This window comes from Aquila chrysaetos, chromosome 10, assembly GCF_900496995.4.
Source record: "Aquila chrysaetos chrysaetos chromosome 10, bAquChr1.4, whole genome shotgun sequence".
NCBI classification, from domain to species: domain Eukaryota; kingdom Metazoa; phylum Chordata; class Aves; order Accipitriformes; family Accipitridae; genus Aquila; species Aquila chrysaetos.
Window position 1 is genome coordinate 24,176,276 of NC_044013.1, and position 24,633 is coordinate 24,200,908.

The 24,633-nt window shown below is 47.4% G+C and overlaps 1 protein-coding gene and 2 long non-coding RNA genes across 12 annotated transcripts in view; 2 read left to right on the forward strand and 1 right to left on the reverse strand.

The window, feature by feature from the left end:
* Window positions 1–2,736: 2,736 nt before the first annotated feature.
* On the forward strand, window positions 2,737–9,796 carry LOC121233571. 3 transcript variants are annotated; one of them, XR_005933297.1, is made up of 5 exons: window positions 2,743–2,850; window positions 3,892–4,714; window positions 6,800–6,884; window positions 7,460–8,366; window positions 9,389–9,796. It is a non-coding gene; the product is annotated as an uncharacterized LOC121233571 (long non-coding RNA). The 3 variants fall into 3 exon arrangements; XR_005933298.1 differs by lacking the exon at window positions 9,389–9,796 and having other exon boundaries at window positions 2,737–2,776; window positions 7,460–8,573; XR_005933296.1 differs by lacking the exon at window positions 9,389–9,796 and having other exon boundaries at window positions 7,460–8,572.
* A 389-nt stretch (window positions 9,797–10,185) lies between these two features.
* Window positions 10,186–12,791, reverse strand: HES6 (hes family bHLH transcription factor 6). Its single transcript, XM_030029199.2, has 4 exons — window positions 12,637–12,791; window positions 12,481–12,567; window positions 12,317–12,398; window positions 10,186–12,224 (listed from the first exon to the last, which is right to left on the reverse strand). Exons 1-4 carry the CDS (start codon window positions 12,715–12,717, stop codon window positions 11,791–11,793), a joined length of 684 nt encoding a protein of 227 aa, XP_029885059.1. The 5' UTR covers window positions 12,718–12,791; the 3' UTR covers window positions 10,186–11,790.
* Window positions 12,792–14,126: 1,335 nt separating this feature from the next.
* LOC121233572 overlaps window positions 14,127–24,633 on the forward strand; it is a 42,227-nt gene continuing 31,720 nt past the window's right edge. For 6 of the 8 annotated variants that reach the window (XR_005933306.1, XR_005933300.1, XR_005933299.1 and 3 more), the window contains exons 1-2: window positions 19,574–21,303; window positions 22,023–22,108. This is a non-coding gene — a long non-coding RNA (uncharacterized LOC121233572). Of the gene's footprint in view, window positions 16,762–17,319; window positions 17,517–19,573; window positions 21,304–22,022; window positions 22,109–24,633 lie in introns of those variants that run through there. The other 2 variants (XR_005933303.1, XR_005933301.1) reach the window with 2 other exon arrangements.

Sequence of the window (24,633 nt, forward strand, 5' to 3'; positions counted from 1 at the left end):
TTGAAGAAAACAATATGTGTCTGCATCAGGGCATGGAAAACCCAAGAATGACCTGAAACCCCTCTGGCTTCAGGATGATCTCCGGAGTGGGGGGATGGCTCCCTAACAGCCCTGGCCCTCAAACTGAGCTCCCTGCAAGCTCCAGGGCTGCTCTGCCTGTGCCTGCAGACCCTCATACAGAGACTCAGTTACCAGCCTGGGGCCAAAAGCAGCGTATTGCAATTCGTGCATTTAAAAAAGCATCTGGTGTGACACAACGCAGAAAGGAGTGACAATGTGAAGAATGTGGCGTTCGGGAGTTATTTCCAGTGTCTATATGCGGTTGTCTTTACAAGCCCCTCCTTTTTTGTGTTCTGAAGAGCTGCTGCCTGCCTGTGAATAGTGAAGACTTTGTCCCAGCTGCTCGGTGCAGGGCGGGAGGGGAGGGGAGGATGGGGAGGAGTGCCTTCTGTTCAGATCTGATTTCTAGGAAGATGCATACCTCTTCCTAAACTCCACCTCCCTGCCTGCTGCTGCAGGAAGACTTGTTCCCTGTTGGTTGCCTTGAAGTTCTTTTGCCTCCCCTCCTTTCAGAGACAAATCCAAATATAAATGTATATATTTTGCAATTGTGTTGAAATTTGTAACTGCCAAAATCACGTGGCAACAGTGAAGGACTCTCACATCATGTGAAGAACTCGGAAATTCTCCCATTGTCTTTAGCTATGCATATAAGAAAAGATGGTTACCAAACTACTTTGAATGGAGGCTCCTAAAGCTTTGGATGTAGTCAGGCAGTGTATTTAATATTCTTTTAATAATAATTACCTTATATTACATAAGCAGTGACTTTAAATGAGATCAGCTATAAAGACCTGATTATGAAAGCACTTACGTACAACATTGTTTTATTAGTCCTACCAGTCCACCTAAAATCCCTTCCCTATGTGTACTCTGCCATTATGAGGTGATGTTTAAATCTTAATTTTAAAGAATAGAATTTTCAGGGATTTCTGGTTTGGATTTTTGAGGAAAATCTGTTTTGGTTTGGTTTGATTTTGTTGGGGTTTTTTTAAGTTTTTCTGATAGTCTATTAGCTAACAGCTAAGGAAAATAAAGGTGCCTATATCCTAATTTGAGTAAACCATTTATAGTCTTGAATCAATTTCACAGCAGTGATATAAATTGAACCAGATTGCATACTCTAAATGGTTTTACAGATTTCACTTACTGACAGAATTAGTTCGATGAAGTGATATATGACTGCCTTTGTCACCTAATTTAGTGTTCATAGGCCTGTGAAGTTTATGGTGTTAACTTTTACTCATTATGCTGACAGCAGTGGCTTTACAGGTAGAGTCTTTCTGAAGGTATTTGACAGGATCAAAGGGTCCAAATGCTCAGGAAGTTGTTGAACAGTGACACTGCCCATAGTGCCTTCCGAGGGGACAAACTGAAGTAATGCAGAGGAAGGTCGGGATATCTTGGCCACCGTAATGTAAATCCTCCATGTGTCTGAAGGAGCCAGCAGTAAATTGGGTCCAGGAAGTGCAGCACTGTGTTCTAATGTGTTTTAAGAAGGGTCTATAAATGGAGATGGTATTTATCACCTAGTTGATTTATACAGTCTACCTTGCTTATTCAAGCATTTCCAAAGAAGGCTTTCAAAACTTTCAGATATAAAACTTGTTTTTCAATTGAGAGGAGAGTGTGTGAGAGAGAAATCTGTATTACTTGTCCTGCAGGAGCATTCCCAGGAGGATGGAGGCTAACAGCATTCCCCAAACTTTGCAGACTTCATCAACGCACATAGTAGTGACTTGAAGTTGATTGCCAAAACCTACTGCGAGTAAATTGCTGTAATTAAATGTATCCACAGCCTTCCAAGCATTTTGTGTTCCATACCTCTAAGCCTGTTAGAGAAGACTAGGGTCAAACTGTAACACCTGGGCTATATCGAGAAGGTGACAGTTTGCTGCTCTGGAAACATTTGGGTTGTTGCACTTTGGTTTGTGACTTTCATGAAAGAATTGCAGGAAGATGATAATAGCACAGTTCCAAAGGGCACTGCCTCCTCTTTGAAATCACTTAACACTACCTTTTTAAAAATAGTTTTATCAACAGCAAAACACAATTTTATCTTTCTTTGGGTGAGATGTAGTGGATCCTTGTCAGAGAATTTAAGAGATGAAGATGAATGTCTCTTGGAGTCATGTTGATATTTGGACCTTGAGGAATAGTTCAGTTGAATGGAGACAGGGAGTTGTTAAAATACAGACACAAAAGGAACGCACAGGGTTAAATCTGTGTGCCTCCATGGGCTGTGACCACAACAAATGAGAAAGTTGTCAAAACAGGGAAGGTTGGAACTGCCCCATGTCTAGACAAAAGAAGAGGAAAAAAAGAGGGGGGGCGCAAAAGAAGCTACAGCTGCAGAACCCAACCCTATGAAGGGCTGTGTTCACCTGGGTTCTCTGCTAAGCTACATTCCCGAATTGTCAGTGTCTTGGTACAGATCTGAACTCTGAAGTAACATTTAGAAACAGAGTCAAATCAAAATTATGTGTCTAGACACTTCAGACTTCGGTGTCTTTGAAAACCAAACCCCAAATAAGTAATTGGGCCATTTGAATCCGTGTATGGTTTTATTCAGAGCAATGTATAACTTTGTCTAAACAGTTTCTTAATACTAAATGTTCTCTAAAACCAAAACCAGTAAGTAGAAAACAAGTAAAAAATTATACTCTTTTGTTTCAGGGGAAGGACAGGGGAAGTGGAAGCCCTTCCGCTTTTGAAGGTGTGTGTTTTTTATTTCTCACTGCTCAGATGCCATGGTTACAAGCACTATGGAACACAAACCAGCGGCATCAGGTAGGCTCCCCCACTCTTTTCCAGCAGTCCTGATTTCTCTGCCCACTAGCAGGATTCTAACAGGAAATGGAGCGAGGCTGAACATTCGCGTTTCAGCAACGGAAAGGACCAGGTATCAAAAACTTCTAATTTGGGCCAGAGAGCCGAATCCTCTCCATTAAATTGTAGGATTCTGCTACATTTCTAGGAGGAGTGTATTGTGAGCAACAGTTTTGTTTTGGTTTCTCTTCAATAAGAAAGGAAGGAAAGGTGAAGGCAACACACTTAGCTGGAGACATCCCCACAAACTGATAGGTTTTCTTAGAAGTGGTGAAAGGAATTGGGATCCACAGCTAAATCCCTTACTTCTTCCTTGGCCAACCATCACCGTTTTCTTGTGGCAAGGACCTGTTTGTTAAAGGTGATTGAATGTGTTGAATGATTATGTGGTGACTGTCTGTATATGCTGTATTGTAAAAGTAACCAACAGTAGGATTACCAGACTAGAGAGTCAACCTCTTTGTGTATGCAGGATTTAAAAGTACTTGGTGTGGCATCTGATGTATTCAAGGAGGGAGGTAATACTTGAGAATTCCCTTGGTACTACTAGCACTGCAAGGATCCGTTTTCCCAAAGTAGGCAGGCAGTATGGCTAGAAGCATGCTGTTGGGAGCAAAATGGGAAGAACAAAAAACCCACAACCAAACCAAAAAAAATGCTTGAATGCATGTAACTTTTCTTTCCTGATTTGTATTTTACACAACACTGATTTTATTTGTTTGTTTGCATATTTCGTTTCCCATCTGGGCTATGTCATTCACCTCTATTAATTTAACATGCATGTGTGTGTCTGAGTCAGAGTGGTCGTTGCTAGGCTGGCCAAGGAGAACTTGTCTCTGAAGTGTTCAGGGCTGGATGGAACTTAAAAAACCTGTTTGGGTGACCAAATAAAGCAAGAAGATAGAGCATATGCATCTGTCATTCACTCTAGATACATCAATGCTTGCTATTTATGGAAAACCTTAGTGTTTTGCTCAATATCTGAGTCTCATAATATTTTAGTCATAGGAGACTTCAGAACATAAATATTGAGGAGGCTTTTCTCAGCTGACTTCGCCAGTTAGGCAATAAAAACCCTACCTTGAGAGACATGTGACCAGTTCTTCATTAACGTAATTATGGAATTAAATCCAGACTGCATGAATAGAGGATGGAGGGAGGAGTGTCTGGTGGCAGACTCTGTCCTAGGAAATGGAGAAGCCTTTGCTTGCTTTGAGTGTACTTACTTGAATCTCATGTATAATACAAATTAAAGCACAAGAAGCCACTGGCTACATTAAATTCCTACAACTGGCAGCAAGAGCCTGGATTTCAGGGAAGGCTTGACAGTTTTGAGAGATGAGGAAATGCTCTGGCCTTACAGATTCATTCTCCCTCTTAGTCTAAATGAGAGTTCTTCACTGTAGTCCCCTTCCTTTTTTCCTCTGGCAATAGGAAAGCTTTTTCATCAGCTCCTTTGCAGCATTTCCCCCCTTGTATCTGTGGTATAAATTGATTGATTATAACAGCTGTAAATTGGTGTGTAACTGTATAAACCCACAAAAGATGCAGACAATTTGTTGGCAAATTCTCCTTTTATCTCTTCTTCTGCCCTCAAAAAACCCTGAGATAATGCTTCTCCCTTCTTTGTGAAGCCTTGCTAGAACTATACAAGAGTGAAATGTTATTGGTTGTTGTTATAACAACTGGAGCTATGATATTTTCATTGCATCTCTTAAATTTTTTTTAAAAATAAATTAATTCCAAGGTGTTAAAGCAAACAGATAGATTACTACTTGCCCCCCCTAGAAATGCAGCCAGTAGACCTTATAGCAAAAGCCGAGAAGTGAGAATCTGTGTTTTGTTGGTGGTTTTTTTTGTTTGTTTTGTGGGGGGTTTTGTGGTTTTGTTTTTTTTTGTTTTTTTTAAAGGGTTCAGGGAGTAGATTATAATTTCACGAATAGAGGAGTGGTGCTTCTGGGAAGGAATGGGGATGGGAACAGACTCCTAAGCACAGGGCATCAGGATCTTGGGTTGTCACATTGTATTTTGAAGACTCTGTCACTGGAGTTTTCGAGCCTTGGAACGATGTTCTGGTTCAGTGTTGGCTGAAAGGATGTGAATCATTTTTCCTGCTTCCTGCAGCAATTGAAAGTGCAGTCTGTCCTGCTGTTACTGAGTCACCCTGACTGGCTGTGCTCTGTGACAGCCAGTGTGGTCACCACTAAGCAGCCAAGTGCTGCTGATAACACACCGCAGCAGAAAAGCAGCTGCGTAGACCTGTTGGTTCGCTTGGTTGTCCCTGTCATCCGCATGATAGTGCTGCTCTGGGCGGCTGCTTCTGTGCATCTGCACAGTGCATGTAAGGTATGATGTGGGAGTAGTTGTGCCCTTTGGGTCTTATAACCCTCTTTTTGAGAGCAAGCACATTCAGGAGCTTTCCAAATTATGTGTCATTTCATATAAAGCCTTCCAGGAACTAGAGGACATCCTAGGCGCTCTGTACAGGCATCCCAAAGCTCCTGAGGAGCATGTCAGTGCTTACTTGTATGTTGCTGTCATGGACCTCTCTGAGCACCTGTGTTGGTTTATTGAGAAACTGCTGGTTTAGTGGAGGGGTTAATGGGTTGGGAGGCTTGCAGCTGCTGTGAGAGTAGCAGCTACTCAGTAGAGATTTGCTCCAGAATCCTAGATTTTGGTAAGAAGCTGTGCACTCCCTCTGCCTGGATGGCAGGATTCAATTACACTTGTTTTTTGACCGGTTAATCCGCTCCTCTGAAGGATAGAAAGAACCTGGACCAGGCTCAGATGCATGTCATGTAGACTCGGACTCCTGGTATACTCTGCAGGCGTCTGCTTGAGGGTATGTTGAGCGGGAAAGGAGTCAGTGTATGTTGTTTTGGAAAGGGGCAATGGGTGCGTAGATACCACCCATATTGGGGGTCAGCCATCAGTAATGAAGATACCCTTGTTTAATGAAGGCTGCTCATAAACACTAAATAGCATTTGCAGGCCCAAAGGAGGCGAATGTGCTGGAAACCTGTGTGATTCAGGCCTTGGTGAGGAATATGGGTGCTGTGAACAACCTTTCCCAGTTGGTGGAAAAGTTTGATGGGGCTGATAATGGAGTTGATGTGTCTCTTCTGGGCTTTTTGCCCCCTTCTCAATCTGTGGAACACCGATTGCAAAGGCTGTTGCATGGTGACAGTAGAAGGGGGTTTACAGTGATTTTGCTTAGCACAGGTTGGTTCTGGTGAACTCAGGATAGGGAGAATGAAATTCTGAAGTTTTACTAGTGTGCTTCTCAGTCATGGAGAGTCCAAACCCCAAAACACAGCAAGGCTTCCAAAGGGGGCCACTAGAAGCTGAAACCCACTTTGAAACATATCTGAGTGGATATGCAGGCTCCTGGTGATGCCCAGTACTTTCCCTTTCCTCTCAATGGGCACATCATTTTAAGGATACTTTAAAGTGTGCCTCTTTGGTGGTGATTTTAAATTAGGCTGCTTTGCTTTGTACTTAAATGGTCTAGGAGCTTTGCAGAGTTCAACTAAGCGTGAATGAATCTGGGCAATTCCTGAAGCTATCTGCAAACATATGTTTGAAGATGTCCTGGTCTGCACTTTCCCAGATGCAAAGAAAACTACTCACAATGCTTTCAACCTGTATTTTAGCCTGAGATCAATGTTAAAACTAAAAAACCACAAATTGCAGTAATTTTATGCTTAAGAAATCTAAGGCCAGAAGGGATCAGTGAATATAACTGCTTGTATGTTGTTGTTTTACTAAGTAGTTTTTGTTTGTATCAAAGAACTTGTATTTGCTTCTGGAAAGATACTCTGTCTCGCTTGACCTGATGACATTAAGAGAAAGGAAATTCATGGCTTCTTCCAGTGTCTAATTTCAATCTTTTTCCTTCTAATTTCAACAGCTTGGACCCACTATCTAGCTCTTGGTATTTAAGGCTCTACTTCATTGGATTAAAAGACTTTTTGAACCCATGACCTCCTCAGCTGGTGAGTGAGCAATGTAACTTATGTATAATATAACATATGCAGTATAACTAATCAAATCACCCCCAATCATCATCTTGTTTAACTAAATTAAGCTTTAAGTCTCCTGCTGTAAGGTGTGTTTTCATGTTTGAATGTGGTCTGCACCAGCTTTGATATTTTTTTTTTATTTTTTTTTTAACCTTCTTAAAATGCAGTGCAATGAATTGCACTTGCTGGAAACAATAATGAAATGCTAATGTTGTATAGGGACCTAAAAATCCCATGGAAGGATAGAGACTATTTCTCCCCCTTTTCTTTTTCTTTAGCTTAGCTCATGCAGAAGCCTGAGAGACTTAAAGTGCACAATTTAGTGACACTATCCATTTAGATAACTGTGGACTCAGGAAATCTCTATAAGAAAGAGTATAAATGCAACTCGGAACCAGGCATCTCATGCAAGAAAATAAAAATGTCTTAGGAAGCAGAGGAAGGATAGACTTCTATTTAAGACAGCTGGATTAGTGGATTGTTGGGATCCTTGAGTTTTCCATGTGCTTCCTGCATGACCTTGTTCAAACCATTGTGCCCATCTGTAGAGCAAGAAGATGTTCTCCTCCTGGGTCCCATCCATACTGGCTTGCGTGTTTCCGTGGCCCAAGGGAGCATGGTCCAAGCCGTGGCTAGCGGGGCATACTCAGCAGGAGACGTGCTGGTTGGCCCGGTTGTTTTCATCACCGGAGAAAAGAAAGAGCTGCCTGGGCAAAAGTCTCTGTGTGCTCCAAAAGCTGAACACCAGATTTGTAAAACCCATGTGTCTGCACCCATGTCCTTGCGGGGTGGAGGAAGGGCTAGAAACCTGCTTCTGTGTGTGTGTGCGCACAGCTATGCTTGGAGATGGGCCCATAAATTTGAAAAAATCCTGAAACTGGGCTCCAACTGCTGGAGATGTCAAGACTGGTTGGCTCCTTGGGGATGTTATCTGTGAAGACTTTACCATAATGTGGCAGGGCTCTGGATGCCAGGATTAACCAACACTCATCCCAGCACTCAGAAATAAATCCTCCTTTTTTGTGACTTGTTTCAATAATATTCTGCGAATGACAGCATTTTGGATGGTAAGAAATGTAAGCTCTCTGTGTTACAGACAGGAATGAACTGTCTGCTTAGCAAAAATTTCCCTCATGATGTCTGCGTGTATCCCCTAACCCTACTGCTGAGGGTTGGACTGAATTTTTATTCTTGTTTTATTTTTCAATTGAAATAGAAACTGAAACATTTATTTATTTGGAGAGGAAAACTCTGTAGAGAGCTACATGATACTTTCTAGTCAGAGACAAAGGAAGATGTAAGTTGATTTGGACAACGTGAAAGCTCGATTGCCTCCTGGCCAGAGGGCTCTGACAAAAAACCTAGTATGTGTTGCCAAGAGGTTAGGAGAAGATTTGAGCCTTAAGTCCTCCCCATTGACCTGGTCTAACAAGGAGCAGTTTTCCCCTGCAACAGGTGTGAGTGATTGACATGCAAAGAGATGTGAAAATGAGCCCTTCTTTCTATTCAACCGCATATCAAACGAGAGTCCTCCTGTCAGTGTGCTGCTCCTCTCTCCTTTTACAAGGCAGTGCACTGTCAGATCAGATAGTCTGTTTGTATGACTTTGGAATGGAAAAGAATAAAGGCAGTTTCTATAAAGAAGGACTTGAAAAGGCTTCACTGGTTTTTCATCAGAGCTGCTGGAAACCTTCCTTTCCCCCTGCTGCCCCTTCCCCAGTCCCACCCCTGAAATGCTCACCTCTTCCTGCCTTTGTCAGGGAAGTGTCAGATTTGACACCTTTGCAGTAAGGTACAGAAATGCAAATGGAGAAATCCAGCAACACCTAATCAGAGGATGTAAACTTTCTGTGAACCTAATTTGTGGATTTAAAAAAAAAAAAAAAAAGCCATATTGCTAACACATTTCTAAAATGCTTTTGACACTTTTTTAAAAACTCCTAATGGTACTGCTTTGACCTGGCTTTTTCTTTTCAGCTAATACGGGACTGCAAGTGCACAGGGGAGAGGCCTGTTACTCCTCTGCTGTGGCTCTTCCTAACTATCCCAGCTTTGGGAGAGCAGCTGGCCAGGCAGCTGTGGCCAGCAAGCTCACAGCCCCTCTGCCTCTTTCCTTCTGCAGCAGCGGGGGTGGGATGTGCCCAGGTCTCCAGCTGTTGCGGCAAGATGTGCAGGGAGCTGTGTGGGCCCACTGGCCTGTGAGGATTACCCCGGGTGTGGGAAGCGCAACAGCACTTGCAGCAATATACCCAGGAATGGGAAAGGGAGCAGGTAAATGGGGAGGGCCAGCTTTAGCTCTGATTCTCCAGGGCCAGTACAGGAAAAGTTAAGCAACACATCTACAGCGCTGCTTAGCAGAGATGACTTTGCTGCTAGCCCACCCCACATCCACTGCTGAACCAAAGCTGGCACTTCTGTGTTGTCTCTTGGCTGTGTTTCTGTCACTGAAGTGTCAGGATTTGCACTTTCCTTCACAGGAGTGTTACAGAAGAGCCCTAACCTGGGGGTCTTTCATCTCATGGAAATGAAGCCAAGCCAAGCTGCCTCCAGTTTTCCGGCAGCAGCAGAGAGGCTGGAGCAGCTGGATCAGCCCAGGATCAACCCTGGATGTCACACCTGAAGACGGCCAGCTCAGGCAAGTGTCTGCAGCCTAATGCTGCTGTGCGTGCATGCTGTTGTGAGCCACAGGCTGGGCTGTGGCTGCTGTTGTCGTGTTAAGGAAACAGGCTGTGGCTTTACCTCCCTTTTGAGAGCACCTTACAGAAAGGGGTGTTTTCTGGATGTTAAAAGCAAGGGGCTCTGTCTTAGCGTAGCAGGGTGACACTATACATCACAGTGTATGTGAGCTTGCCTCGGTGATTTTGTTGAGGTATTGTTATCAGAGAGCGAAGTAGCAAACAACATGTGATAGCTGGGGAAAGTAGCTTTACAAAAATAAACCTGGCCTTGCGCTAGGGCTAGAGAGGTGCAGGCTCAGTCCGAAAGGTCATCTTGTGTGTAGAGGTCATCTTGTGTGTAGCGTTGTTACTTTTAGTGCAAGTGTCCCAGGCTCCTTCTTCATTTACACTTCAAAATGCTAACCTCCCTCCCTAAAGCAGAAAGGTCACTACAGCAGCTCTCACCTCCCTTGCTCAGCTGGTTTTTGTCCTTCTCCCTCCAGTTCAAAGGGAATTTAGCACAAAAGGGGATGAGAAGAACCAAACAAATCTGATGGCCATCTCTGAGTAAGAACACCCACCTCAGTTAACTTAAAGGAACTTACAAAGGAGAAGTCTTATGAGTATCTTAGTTTCCATTTTTATTATTCCATAGGGTTGTTAACAGTTACATGTCTAGTCCCTTGGTAGTTAGATTGCTTCCTTTCTTGCTTGTTCTATGTTTGGGAACTTCCACGTATTAAGTAGCTGTACAATCCTTTTTGTTTTCCTCTTTACAATGACAGCTCTCTGAAAGGTACTATCACAGCATAAATAACCTGGCATCTCCCAAAAGTAGGAACAGGAGAGGTGTCAAACCTCATGTAAAAGAATGCTGAGGATCCCCCCCAGCCCCTTAGAAACACTTATTTAATTTTAGAGAATACTTTGAAATCCATTGCACACTCTATTCAACTTTGCATTCAAGAGGAAAAAAAAAAAAACAAACAAAACAAAAAAACCCCAAACCGAAACACCTTCAGACAACCAAAACAAAACAACTCACCAGACCCAACCCCCCTGTGAAGTCATGCCCCAGGACAGGATTTGCCTAGTGCTTCTGAAGCTAGGACTGTAGATGTATGAGCAGCACCTTCAGTAGCAGATCAAGTAGCTTAGGTTTGAGACTGGCATCCAGATAAATTAGCCCAGAAATCCATGGCCCAAGATCAACCTTAAGCCAGCATGACCTTGCTTACTGCAGTAACTTCAGTGTCTTCCAAACAAAAGGAACATTTGAATTCCAATACTTGAGCTAACAATGCTTAGTACGAGAATTAAGTGCTTAATTACGAGCATTGTTTCCACAATATATACATACTTTTGTTAATACTTAACAATAGGGGACTACATTTTTAATTTTTTTTAAACCGGTTAGAAGTGCATCACACTCCACAATACATGCAGTCAGTTGTGAATTCAGTATTTTTTTTTTTATTAAAGATTAAAAATAAAAAAAATTTGACACCCTAATATACATAAAGTCACAAAAAACTCAAATGTGCTAAAAGCAAAATGTGCATAAAGACACTCTCATTTCTAAAAGGCACCCTGCCACCAAAGTCTTTTAACTGTTCGTCTAATTCCACCAGGTTTCTAGTTTTCTCCTCCTTCACTGAAGGTGAGACTCTAGGCTGCTACCGAGTACAGATGCTAACCACACCAACCCCTTTCAGGGATCTTTGCTATCACTAGAACACTTAAAACTGTGCATGCAAACTTAACTCGAGCTTCTCATGGAGTTAACCATCAGGATTTAAAATGCAGAAGGGCTTTTTCTTTAAAGAAAAAGGTAATTATATTTGGGCCACTTATAAGGGCCAAGAGAAAGAGACAGGGTTATAAAATAACTGCTGTGTATCCACCCAAGAGCTTTGCTACTTAAAAACCCACTCCCTCCTCCCCCCTGCCCCAACCTCTGGTAAAAACAACCCCTAAAGTTACAAAATGTCACGCACACGCACACACACACATACACACAGATGAAATGTTAACGCGCTTAGCTATTAGCCTGTCAGGGCATGACAGCGTAAGAGTGCCATTGATGCAGTCCCGAAACGCAGTGACGCCAGCTGCACGCGTGCTGGCAGTCCCCGGTGCTGCTCAGAGGGCTGCAGGGGAGCGCGGGGCCCAGCTGCTCTCCCCGCTAGGTAGGTCGGCGTCGACTCCCGCACGCTCCTCCGTTACCAGGGTCTCCACATCGATTTGGGTAAGCCGGGTGAAGGCAGGCCACGTGTCCGGGAAGCGTCCAGTCCGACGGTGGCGGTCTGGCCCGGCTCGGCCTCCGCCTCGTCCGAGTCGGAGCAGGTGTCTTCGCTGGGGGAAGGCGAGGGTGCCGAGGCAGGGAGAGCCAGGCCCAGGGAGGCCTCAGCCGCCGGGGCCAGCGCCTCGCTGCCGGGCCAGGGGCCGAGGGCGGGATCCGCCAAAACGTCCGCGATCAAGTCCGGGAAGCCGCCCTCGTTGAGCGGCATGGACTCCAGCAGGTGGTTGAGCAGCTCGGCGGCCGTGGTGGCGTCGATGCCGGGGCAGCTGGAGACGAAGGTGTGCACCTCGTGCATGCACTGGATGTAGCCGGCGGCGAAGCGCTCGCTGGCCTCGCGGTGCAGCCGCCCGCCCTCTGCGCCGCGGGAGACAGAGAGGGGAGCGGCGTGAGGCGCGGGCCGGGCCGGGCCGGGCCTGCCCCCCGCCGCCGCCGCCGCCAGCACTCACCGAGGGAGCGGCGCTCTAGCACGGCCTGCACCCGCCGCACCGTCAGCTCCAGCACCTCCGCGTTCTCCAGCTTCGCCTGAAACTGACCCGGGGCCGCCGCGGCCGTCAGCTCGGCCCCGGGCTCCGCCGCCCGGCCCGGCCCGGCCCCCGCCCCGCCGCCTCACCTCGCTGTCGGCCAGCAGCAGCCGCAGCTCCTGCAGGCTCTCGTTGATCCGCGCCCGGCGCTTCTTCTCCACCAGCGGCTTCCTCGTCTGCGGGGACAACAGCGCCGTCAGCCCGCCGCCCGCCCGCCCGCCCGCCGCGGCGCCCCTGCGGCTCACCTTCCTGTCGGCCCTGGCCTCCGCGCAGTCCTCGTCCCCCCGCGGCGGGCGGCCCTTGCCGGGCCGGAAGGAGGGCGCCATGGCGCGGCCCGGCGGACCCGCGCTGCGCGCCGCTTCGCTCCCCTCCGGCGGCCGGGCTCCGCGCCGCTCCCCGCCCCGCGCCGCCGTACTTATACCCTGCGATTTGCATGTCAATGAGCCCATTGGCCGCGCCGCGCGGGCAGCCGCCGGAGCGTTGGCCGAACGGGCCAATGGAAGGCGGGCGCTTTGTCTGCGCCGGGGCGGGGCGAGGGGGGTGCGCGCCGCCGAGCCTGCGGTTGGCGTCAGCCGCCGCGCTGCCCGCCGGCCCCCGCCGGCATTGTTAGGCGGGCACGGCCCCGCCGCCTGGGCCGGGCGGCACTCCCGTCGCTCCCCGGGGCTCGTGGCGGCCCGGGCAGCAGCGCGGAGGCTGGCAGGGCCCGGGGGGGGTTGGGGAGGTGACGTGCCCCCCCGCCTGCAGCTCGGCAGCGCCCGCTGCGGCCTCGGGGGCACGTCCGTCACCTTCAGTAAAACCGCCCCAAACCCCAGCCCTCCACCGCTTGCGGGTTCAAAAGCCTTGGAAAAAGGCGGGGGGCGGGGGGGGCGCAGCGAGCACGCTCCGTCCGTCAGCCGGAGCGCGAGCTCAGGGTCGTCGGCGCCCCTCGCTGCCGGCAGCGCGTGCGGTTGCGGCCGTGGCAGGGACAGCCGGGCGTCGGCGACGACCCGGGCGTGAAAGAAAGAGGCCGATTTGAGCCCGGGGCGCGAAACCGGCTGGGCCCGAGCACGCACAACCGACGACGGATCTGGTCGTCTTGTCCTGCCCCCGTCCGAAGGGACGGGGAGGCTTTTCAGCCGGGCTCTCGCGGCCGGGCGGGGTCCGGGTGCCAGCCCGGGGCGAGGCGCTCGTTTCGGGCCGCGTTCCCGCACCGCCGCTGTTGGGCCGTCGGCCGAGACGAGGCCGTGCAGCCCTTCCCCAGCCCGGGGGGTCTGCTCACCCGCCCGGTGGCCGCGGGGCGCTGGGCCCCGAATGCTCGGTGCCGTCCCTGGGCGCGTCGCAGCCCTCCGCCTCCCTTGGCTGAAAGAGCGGGGCAGGCCAGCTTTGTGCGGGTAACTTGATGCTGATGACAGTTGGCAGCTGCAGTTCCCCCGGCAGACTGAGGCAAATAAAAGCATTAGGGCTCGTCCCCGAGGAGAGCGACAGGTGTTCGCTCCCGCTCCTTTGTTTCCCTCCTTTTATTCTCCTCGCTAATGCATGTCATATTTTTACCGCCCGAGGAAACGGGAGATGCGTCCCCCCGCTTGAATGGGCATCGCCGGCGCGGAGCTGCACGCCTGCCTCCCTGTACGTGTCCGGTATAGCTCCCCTCCCGCTCCGGCATACTCCCGGTTTGTTTTGCTATTCAAAAGCCTAGGGAAAACCCTCTGTTTTTAGGGGTGCTGAGGTTTTCTTTGCCGAGAGGTCCGGCGTGAGCTGGTGCGCCCACAGCTGCGCAGAGAGCCCTGGGACCCCTGGCTCTATTACTTTTTATTGTTCCGCGTCTGTAGGTTGGTGTCTGACTCGTCCTGCGTGGTCCAGTGGGTAATGGCACGTGCTCTGAGAAAGGCTGGCGTAGCTCTTAGTCAGTCCCACTATTCCTTAATGCCGCTTTTAATCTTTAAAGCACCGTATAAACATCCGTGCCTGCAATACACTAATCCCTGTCTGATAAAGGGACAAACCAGGATACGGATGTTCAGCACCATCTTCTTGCGGCCATCGTAAAGGAGCACATCAGAGATAAAGCTAGCAAGTGGGGTATCTTGGCTGAGACCTAAGCTCAGACCACTCTGCTTTTTGTATCGCAGTGGACAGGAGATTTTATTTTCAGAAAGGTGCTTCTGTTATGTTTCTTCCTTTTATTTTAAAGCAACACCGCTTGAATTTTGGCAAAGAGTTTGCTTTGCAGGTGACACGTTTCCTTGCACCGGGCAGGAGCAGAGTGGGATGTACCTGGGGCTGGATGACTAAATCTGTCCTCCTGCTTCTGATGCACCCAGCGCTCCGTGTAACGCAATGTGGAGACTGGCTTGCCCTTTTCATTGATACCATTAACGCAGAGTAAGCAGCAATGATGCTTAGGCCAGGCCAGGTATGTAACATTTTTGTCTTTAAGCGAGTAGAGACACCTGTGACTGCATTTTGTGTATAGTTTATTCATAGTTAGCCTAAATAGGAGGGAAAAAAGACAATTGTATAGCTGCAAACTACAGCGAAGTAATGGGTGTCATGATTTTGAAGGAGCCATCTTTGTTCTGACCCAAAACTAGGCACGTAAGGTCAGCAAACATGTACACAACCACACAAATACACACACACAGACGTTTATAAAATGTGCAGTTAGCACACTGAATGTGTGTAATCACGTGGTAAAAGATGAACCCCAGGAGTTTGTGAGCTTGTTTTCTCTTCAGAGACAGCTTAGCTTTTCCTAGCACATGTAATATCAGAGATGTTCAAACAGTGGGTTTTACACTGGTGTGAATTCTGCTGATTTACACAAGAAACATTGCACTGCTGTGGCTGCAGATGCAGTCCCCAAATCTGTCAGGCCTCTTTACTGCAGTTGTTTGTATTGGTTGTGTTTCAGCGCTAACTTAGGTTAGACATGCTGCAGCGTTAATCTAGGAAAACGTGGAGGAGCTCCCGAATTCACCTCAGTCCTGGTTCAAATGTGTCAGGACTTGGGTGATAAAAGGCTGGCGGCTGCTGAACAGCAATGATTCCTCACAAGCCTCAGATCTGCATGTTTTTGAGCAAAGAAGCCTCAGGCACAGGGTGAGGACTTCTGGGTGCACTCCAGCAGCGGGCTAGCAAATCTTGGCCAAGAATGGCCAGAGAGAGCTGGCCATGGCTTAACATCCTATTTGTGTTTTGACTTGGTGGGTGCTGATGGCAAGGTATTTTACACGTTGCTAGCTCTTGCTCTGCAGCATGTCTTCTTGTGTTTTCTTTGAAAAGCTGCAGGTCAAATGAGTTGACAAATGCTGGAGCTGTTTGTGCTGGGCATTAAAAATGTATGTGCCATAAATATCAGGGCATTACTAGAGCTGCTGTTCTGGAGGAGGAAGTCACTGCAGGCTATCTGCTCTAGCCCACAGGGATAATCTGACATTTCTGCGCCACTTTAAACAAGTTCCGTCACATCAGGTGAAGCGATTCATGATAACCTCATGCATTTTAATGGAAATGTCAACTGCAATCTAGTAAAAGAAAACGTTACTTAGATACCTTGTCTAACACCTCATTGCTTGCCCATGCATGGTGGTTCCTGAAGGAGATTTCAGTAAACCCATCAACTTATCCGTATCGTTCTTTCCAGGTTAAACCCATCCTCCTGTCTGCTGATAGGGAGGTGTACGGGCACTGATTTCTCCTCAATGGAGGGTAGGAGTTTAACCTTTGCTAGAGCAGGGAGCTCTGTCCTGCCAGAGGCTGGTGCTCCCACATGCGATATAAATTACAGTTTAGCCAAGGAGCAGCATAGTTTTAGCAGAGATAATGGGATCCGTGCCTTGCTGCATGTGTTTTCCTGCAGGTCCGTGCATAAAGCAGTATAATGCAGCATATAATAACAGGTTTTAATTCTTTGTAGGTCATGTATGATCACTAATTTAGCTGTGGTGACAGTGGCAAAGGCAACTGTGGGAGACAGTCTTGTAGCCTCGGCTACCTGCCATGTGTTTTGGAGGCCCAGGTAAGTGGCAAATCCTCATGAGATGGCGGAGTCTGCCACATAATACCTCACACACTTCTGTTTGAGCTATCAGGTGCATTTGAAAGGTCTCCGGCTCCCAGAAGAACACCCACAAAGAGATAATGCAACTCCGGAAAGTTTTAAGGACTCTACAGGCAAGTGTGCTGCCATCCGTGTTCCTGGGCTTGAGTCAGTAGGTCACCCAGGCTCTCCATGGATAATATAATCAGAGCACGGGATAAAGACATGGTGAGCATGGACAAGGTCCATTGGAAATGCTTGAGTAGTTTCTTTCATAAATGGTATAACATCTGTTGTTGTCGGAGGCACAAGTTCCTGTCAAAGAGGCACGTCATCCTTATAAATATTAATGGTGCATATAAACGGTGGTGAGTATGAACTGTGGCGGATGTTAGGTTAATGGGTGAATTGCTTCTTAGGCATCAGTTTGCTGTCATTGTACTTATTTCTACACTAACAAACTGTTTAGGTGGCAGAGCAAGCAAAGAGCTATCTTCCACCTCCTCCTCTCCCTGGGGTCCCTTCACAAACGAAATGTTTACTGCAATTAGTCTCCTGCCTTGTCTCTGATGAAAATTAGTCCCACTCGCAGAACCAAGGTGGAGGGGAGCATGCCTGGAACTGGAAGAGCTGAGGGCTGTAGGTGATAAATGAAGCGAATGAGGAAGGCTGTTTGGAGAAGTTTGCAGCATTCCCCATCGGCTTGATCCTAGTTGCCTTTCGTGCTATCGATTTCTTTGCTGTTAAAAGCAGATGTTTAAGGGAAAAATTGGGTTGAATATCACCACTGAGCTGCTCTTGGGCTTGAATCTGTTTGTTACTGCAAATTGTGTTTGCTGCCTTGAGCGCTGAGTTTCTGTTGGCCCTTTCAAAAACCATAAGGCTTTTCCTATCCTTTTTTATTTATCAGCAGACTTGGCAGCAGTGCTCGTGTTCATCAGCTGGGGCACAGAAGAACAGTTCATGCCAGGCACAATGCTAATGAGTAGCATTCAAAAGGGTCTTATGTCCATTCACAGAAGAGCCCCAAGACTGCGTTTGCCGCCTGTGAAGGCTCAGGTTCCCCTTTGACTGAGAGGATGGGCCCTGCTTTCTGCCATTTCAGAGGTACTTGTGGTGATACTCAAATGCAAAAAATGGTGGGGGACTGTGCTGAGAAAGTAGTGAGACCCTGTGTGCCACTTTTATTACCTTGTCATTCTTTCCCCTCAACCTGTTGGGCTCCAGTACAGATATGTCTAAACTCACATATCATTGTAAACTGCTTCAACTTGTACTATTTAGCCTGTGGGTTGTTGTCAGTGACTGTGGCAGGGACCTGTGTCCTGTGAGGTTAGAGGGACTGTTGCTTGGTCACATTGTGTTTGTGGAATTTATTTCAGGGAGGTGAGAATGACTATCTGAAGCAAGTACAGAGTTTTTTTCAGTTGGATTAAAAAAAACCCAAACCTGCCTGTGGTGCTTCAGGGAGCGGTTTCATGGTGTTTCCGGGGAAGCCTCTTCTATTTGATTTCTCTAATATTTTTGGTATTTGAAAGTTATCCTAATTATGGGGCTGACTTCATCGTAGGCTTTATCCTATCTTTGTAACAGTGATGCATATATCACCGGTCCTCCTCTGCAAGATATTTTTATTAGTTCCTAAATGACTTACAGGCATCCTCACTAAAGTACATTTTCTTCAGAGAAGGTGCTGAATCCCTTAAACACAATCCTAACTAAGGCTGAAATCTTTTTTAAATGTGTGCCCTTCAGAGCATATTTCTTCTGACATGCAGTGTGTGGCCAGGGTAACTCCCAGTCTGTACCCCTGGCAATGACACTCCCAAGTTTGTTGATGGACACGGGTTTTATTTTTATCAGATTAACATGTACATAATCAGGCTCTGAACTTTGCTCCCTTGTGTTTTGTGAAATGCTCTAGAAAATGCCTGCTTTCATAGTTTCTCAGAGGTTTGCATTCACATTGCAAATTACATATCTGTAGGTGGGGGAAAACCCCTGTGCTCTCAGCAAGATGTTTGTGAGATCCTTTTTAGCAATGGCAGAATATATTTTATGGTCAGTTTCGGTAAACATTGGTCTTTTCTAAATCAAAATGAGAAATATTTTACAGGCAGAGACCAATCCCATTTACGTGAGAGTCCCGGCAGCCATTTTGGTGTTTTGTATAAATACTGGGTTTGACCCTATTGCAAGAGATACCTCACATTGCAGAGATGTGTTTCCTGGAGGTATCCATGGACAACCTGGGACACAGCCACAGTAACAGATATTTGTGGATCTTGTCTTAACCATGCCATCCTCCCACTCTGGGCTGGTTGTTTCTCCAAGGAGGTGACACTTTATAGCCCAGACTCCTTTTAATGGTATGGAAAAGGACCCTTCTGAGGACTTGGTCTATTGTGTGCTATGGGAGAGAATGTCTTTTAACTGCTCTAAGTCAAGAGTGGATTTTAGCCTTTCTGTCCTTCACGGCTCATTTACTTGGCATACCACTCAGCTGATTCGTGTTGGTGGTTGAGTCCCTTAATCTGCTGCAGAAGCTTCTTGCATCCGTTTTGGTGAGGAGCCATCAATTAGAGTGATGCTGGAAGGTATCGATAGGAGGTTGTGTGAAGGAAGCTTAGCGAGCAGATTTGAAAGAGGTGACGAGTGCTGCCATTCCTTCCTCTCCGTATGTGTTTGCCCTTCTTTCTGGAGAAGCTTAGCACAGTTTAAGAGGACCATAATGTTTTTGAATACTTGGACTGAGAAATAGCTCTGGGACTTCAGCACAGAGAAACATTACCTCTACGAGGTGCTTCTTCACAGCTTTCTGATAAAGGCAATCCACAGTTGAACCCTGTCAGCTACAGAGCAAGGGGCTGCTGCTGGCTGGAAACCCACTGCCCCCAGTTCAACTGGGAGACCAGTGTGGAGCTGGCAAGTCAGTCCCAGTAAATGTCATTTGGGCTACTTGTGGATGTCAGAAATGGGGTGGAAACAAAAGTGTTCAAAGACATTACAAACTCTAGGTAGACATATTGTCTCTGGATGGGGCCAATGAATGTTACCTGCCTGGCTGTCTTGTTCCCAAAGGCTTGATGGGTTCCCAAAGCTCATGAATGTGATGCAGGATTACAACTTGCAGAGGAGAACATGACTTGTCTGCTTGGATAGTATTTTTCTTCATGTCTTTTTCTAGTGGGACATAGGTGTTTGCAGGAAAATGCAAAATGTCTTCCTGCTGTTTTCCATGTGCTGACTTTTGATCATGTGGAGCTGCTCAGTACTTCCACTCACCTCTCAGCAGTCATGGGGTGGTGATGGAAGGGACCTTTGGAGGGCTGAAGTGAAGGTGCTCTGCCTCCAAAATCTGTAAGAAGTGGTTGCTGTTCCCATGATTATGCCTGTGTCAATAGGCACAGAGCATTGTAGCCAGCTCACATGATGAGACACAAATCACGTAAGAAAAAAAGCTCAGGAAAGAGCAATGGAATCACAGGAAGTCAGGAACATCATATGGGCTTTTATTTACGCTATGCAGGGTGACTTAAAAGACAAAAAAATGCCAGTTCATATAAACCAATATTATTTTTTCTAGAGAATTAGAAATGCTTTATTCTATTTTGGGGGTTAGTTTGGTTTTTTAAGCTCTGGAGAAAGGGCAGCACTATCCTCTGCAGCATGCCTTGTTTTATGGAGCATGTTAGGAAGGGGTTCATTTACTGGATGAATTCAGGATCCAGTTTAACTGGACTCTGAAATGGCTAGTCTGGGGGGGGAAGCCATTTTATTGGCTTCTGGGGATTACTTGAAGTTCTCTAAACTCCAGTAAAAATTTCTTAGCACAGCCATAGCTTCTGTGTCCTTGCAATTAACACACAAAGCAAACACCAAGTTTGCACACATGCATGAACAGGGACTTCTGAACAAAGTCGTAGGACTAGATCCACTAGAGGCCAGTGCATGTTGCTGTGTCAAATAAAAATCCCAATGATATACAGCCTAAAACTGTAATTAGAGGGCAGCTCTGAAAAACGACATACCAACTGAAAACGTGGGCAACTTTGGTACACCGTCTGAGTTACTCTTCTTGGTTTCCTTCCATCCAACCCCTTTCAGAGGTGTGGTATGTGGTCTGCCAGGGCTCCATGAAAGCAGGGGTGGCTTGTCCCCAGAGCTGCTGAGCTGTGTGGATCCCAGCAAGCTCATTTGACAACTGTAACATCTAAACTGTCTATGGATGAAAGTAGGGCAATGAAAGGTAGGAGACCAGGCATTTGAAGAGCTGCTTGTCCCTGTTTAAGTGTTTGGTGAGTAACAAGGAATTCAAAGAGCAAGATGTTGGGGAGAAAGAGCTCTGGGGTTGTGGCTGGTGACTTCCTAAGCGCATTTGTGTCATAAGAGGCATGTGCTGGAAGTGGCGCAGAAGGTGGCCCTTGCTCCACGTGGTCTATAAAATGTCCCTGGCTTATAGGGGTATACAGCACAAACTTTGTTAGGGATGTGGTTTCAGGCCATAGCAGGGAAATCACTAAAGCTTGACTTTAGAGACACCTCCAGCTCCTGCTCTGCTGGCCATGTACTCTGACGCTTCTCTTAGCTTTGCTCTTGGAGGCTTTCTGGCACAGCTTTGCTAGACTTCTCAGGATCTGGGAAGGAATCAACTCGTCAGTCCCACGCCTCTGTGTTGTGTGCCTGGGATCAAACCATTCACCTGCAAGATGCAAGCTCAAGCAGTTGGCCAACAGCAAACCCACAGTTGCCTGGTCTTGAGTGGAGCCCACTTCCTGTCTCTAACACCCGTAATTAGAGACAAGCCCAGAAGGAGAAACAAGACTGATTCCTTGAAGAGCTCATCTGGAGGATCAGGAAGGACAGAGTGGATGGCTTCAGTACAAGCTCTGAGGTAGGCTTAAGCTGGGTGGAGTCAACCCTCAGGCTTGACCCTAGATGTCAATCTAAACAGATCCTCTGGGGACTTTCATTATGGAAAGCATGGGCAAAACTGCAAGTCCCTACCTGTCAAGTGCTTGAAATTCAAACAGCCCAGACTGGGCAGGTAGGGCTGAGCTGCCTCCTGCAGCTGCCTGGATAGAGCTTTGGCCTCACCTTGGCAAGAATGGAGAATCTGCTCAGCCCTGGGCACGGCAGGGACCTGCAGCGTGGTGGCTGGAGTGCGAGACTACTGCAGAGTAAGGGCACCAGCGACTGTGGGTGGCAGACTGTCAAGGCTGGACCAAGGCAGTGCAGGATCGAATGTGCCTCTGCTCAGCAGAGGATCAACAGGTCACAGCATCCTCTGGAAGAGAGTCCTCAGAGGTGCTGATGCTGTTCCTTGTGGAGCAAGAAGGCAGGCCCTTTGGGCCTGGCACTGGACTCCACAAGATGAGGGCCATTCTGTTTGGGCAGGATGTATGCCTGCCCCGCTGCCTGCCAGCTCTTCCTTCCTGTGAAGATCGATAAGCCCAGGAGGGCAGGGGACGACATGTGGTAGTGGTAGATGACTATTGAACATGTTTCTGCCTGGTGCTGTGACTGCAGCCTTTGTTCTGGGCATGTCACACGTTGTGGCAACCAGAACTCCTGCAGTTTCTCACCTTTCTTCCTCCCATCTCTCCTGGACAGCTTTGCACCCTCTGGAGCTGGGTCAGACGGACGCATGGAGGTTGTAGTCATGCTCTGCTGCCTTTACTCAATCAGCTGCTACTCAGGTATTCCTTAGTATTCTCTATACTGCGAAGAGCTTGTGGTGTTTTGGGGGGGAAACTCTTCCGGTGACACATGTAATCCAAATGGCAGCCAGAAGAAGCTGTCACAAGTTTCTGCTGGCTGTCCATGTGGGTTGTGTTTAGCAGGTACTGTGAGTGCCACAACGTGTGGTTTCCTTCAGTGTCTTCCCGCAGCTCTGCTGACACAGTCATCTCTCCAAAAACCCTTCCTGTTTTCTAGAATTTTCTCTTCTGCGAAAAGCTCCTTTATTATGATGACTATTTTGGTTTTACGTATTCATTTATTTCTTATGGCTTTATATAGAAGAAAAGAGTTGCAAAGAGAAGAGTTAAGCCCCAAGAAGGGACTTAACCATCTGCCATTTAAAGATGTCTGAGAGTTAAGTCTCTTGAAAGGGAGGTCTAACAAATCCATGTGCTTAGCAAGAACCTGTCTGGAAATTGTCAGTAGGAGACATTGTATGGGTGTATCTGAAACACTCCCAACCCCCGGAGCTGATTTAAGGCTTCAGACAGGCACTCATCCATTCTGGATCTAGACCCATCTTGTAAGGGTGGGCACGCACAGCACTCGTGAGCAGCACTGCTTCCATCAGGATAGGTACTGCCTTTGCTGTCATAGACTCTTGGTGAGCCCAGTCCTGCATCAAGTAGGAGACTTGCTTTCAATTTTTCCTTTTAGGCCGGGCAAACCCACCTCTCGGGATTATGAAAGCAAGGAGGGAAGGGGAACATGGGCTGTGGGCTAGGGGTTAAGAGCGGGGAACTGTGTTTCTGGGTCCTGACTCTAAGGCCTGCTTTTATTCTTTGTGTGTTGTGTTTCCCAGGAAAAGGCTTTATGATGTTTGTGTTCAGGCCCATGTGGGGAGGGCAATTGATTGGCTTACTCTAGTGCCATCTGTCTCTGTTGTATCAATAAAGTTATTTGCACAGAATTCATCTGAAGGAGGAATTGATCTTGAAATCTTCTGTTCTAAATCAGAGTTTCGTGCTCCTTTTCCAAACTGAGCCACTATCTGAGGGTCCCCAAGGCTAGAGGGGCCCCATCATGGTGCATGGTATGTCCCTGGGGAGGGCAGGAGAAACATCAGTCGGTACTTGTAGCAGGTTGCCGTCCTGGTGCAGCAGTGTGAGCAGGGCTGACATTCTAGACCCACATGTTTTGCATTTGAGCAGCTTATCACTAGATGATGGAGCAATGCTCAATGATCGTATTGCTCTTTATTACAAATTATTAAAAGTTCTCTTTTCACCCTAGACTGCCCAGTGTTTCACTGCAACACCTCTTCCATGGTTCTGCTGGAGAGAAATTGCCTATGTAAGACTACCCAGCATCAGCCTGCTTCTGAGCTCCAGAAATGCCAAGTGCCAGACTATGGACAGGACTCTGGATTTGTGCCAACGGCAAGTGCAGTAATGTACAATTCTGGGACCCCGGGGATGAGAAGTGTTGTGAGAATATGGAGTGGGTCTGGTAGGGAGCTGCCAACATGGTCAGGACCTCGGGGAGGTGGGCTTGTTTAGTCTGGTCAAGAGGAGGCTGAGGGGACTCTAGCAACATCCCATAACTACTGGAAGAACAGTTACAGAGTTGGTGGAATCAGGCTTTTCTTGTCAGTGGCAGATAATAAACCAAGGGGTAGTGGCCACACAATGCAGCTTGCAAGGTTCAGATCAGATATTGGGAAACCCTCTCTTCCATGGGGGTGGTGCAGCACTGGGACAGGTTGCCCAGAGAGGTCAGGGAATATCCCTCCTGGGTGGCTTTTGAGGCTCAGTTAGACAAAGGACAGTCAACCTGGTCTACTGTTGGCGATGGCCATGCTTCAAGGAGGTTTGGGCTAGACACCTCCACAGGTCCCTTCCTACAAGCATTTCGGTCACTCTGTTCATTCTGGTAAGACTGCCAGGATGCTGTCAGAGTTTTCAAGGAGAATTTCTGGATCTAAATATGTGGTGGTTTCTGTTTGACACAGTAACCCAGATCTAGGTGGAAGCTGTCTGCTCCAGTTTACTGGGGTAGTATGACCTCAGTATGAAGAATATTACTTTGGGAAATGGGATGGGTGTGGAAAGGAGTAACTTTTGCCCCCTGACCAGGAGGTGGGTGCGAGAGAAGGGAGTTGTTCTAGCATCCTGAGGTGGCTGGAATTTTGTTTGAACCCACTCCAAATTTTGGAATAGATGCAAGGCAAAGTTTGCTGTGGCAGCAGAAGGCCTCTTGTAGTGTGTGTGCAGCGCTGTGTGCAGGAGACCCTGGAGCAGTAGCAAGCTGCCTCTTTAGCACTTGTGCAATACAAGCAGCCAGTGAAAGAGAGGAGGAGTGACATGGAGCTATCTTTAATATCTTTTGTGATGTACTGTGAGCCTCCAGGAGAAAGTCTCCTTCCACACTTGCCATCTCAAAAGGTTTTCTGGGAGTTGTGAAGCCTGATTCCCCATGTTTTTGTGTTGTCTGGTTGGACCCTCTCTCCTTCGTGCCCATCCTTCGTTCCTCTGCATCTCAG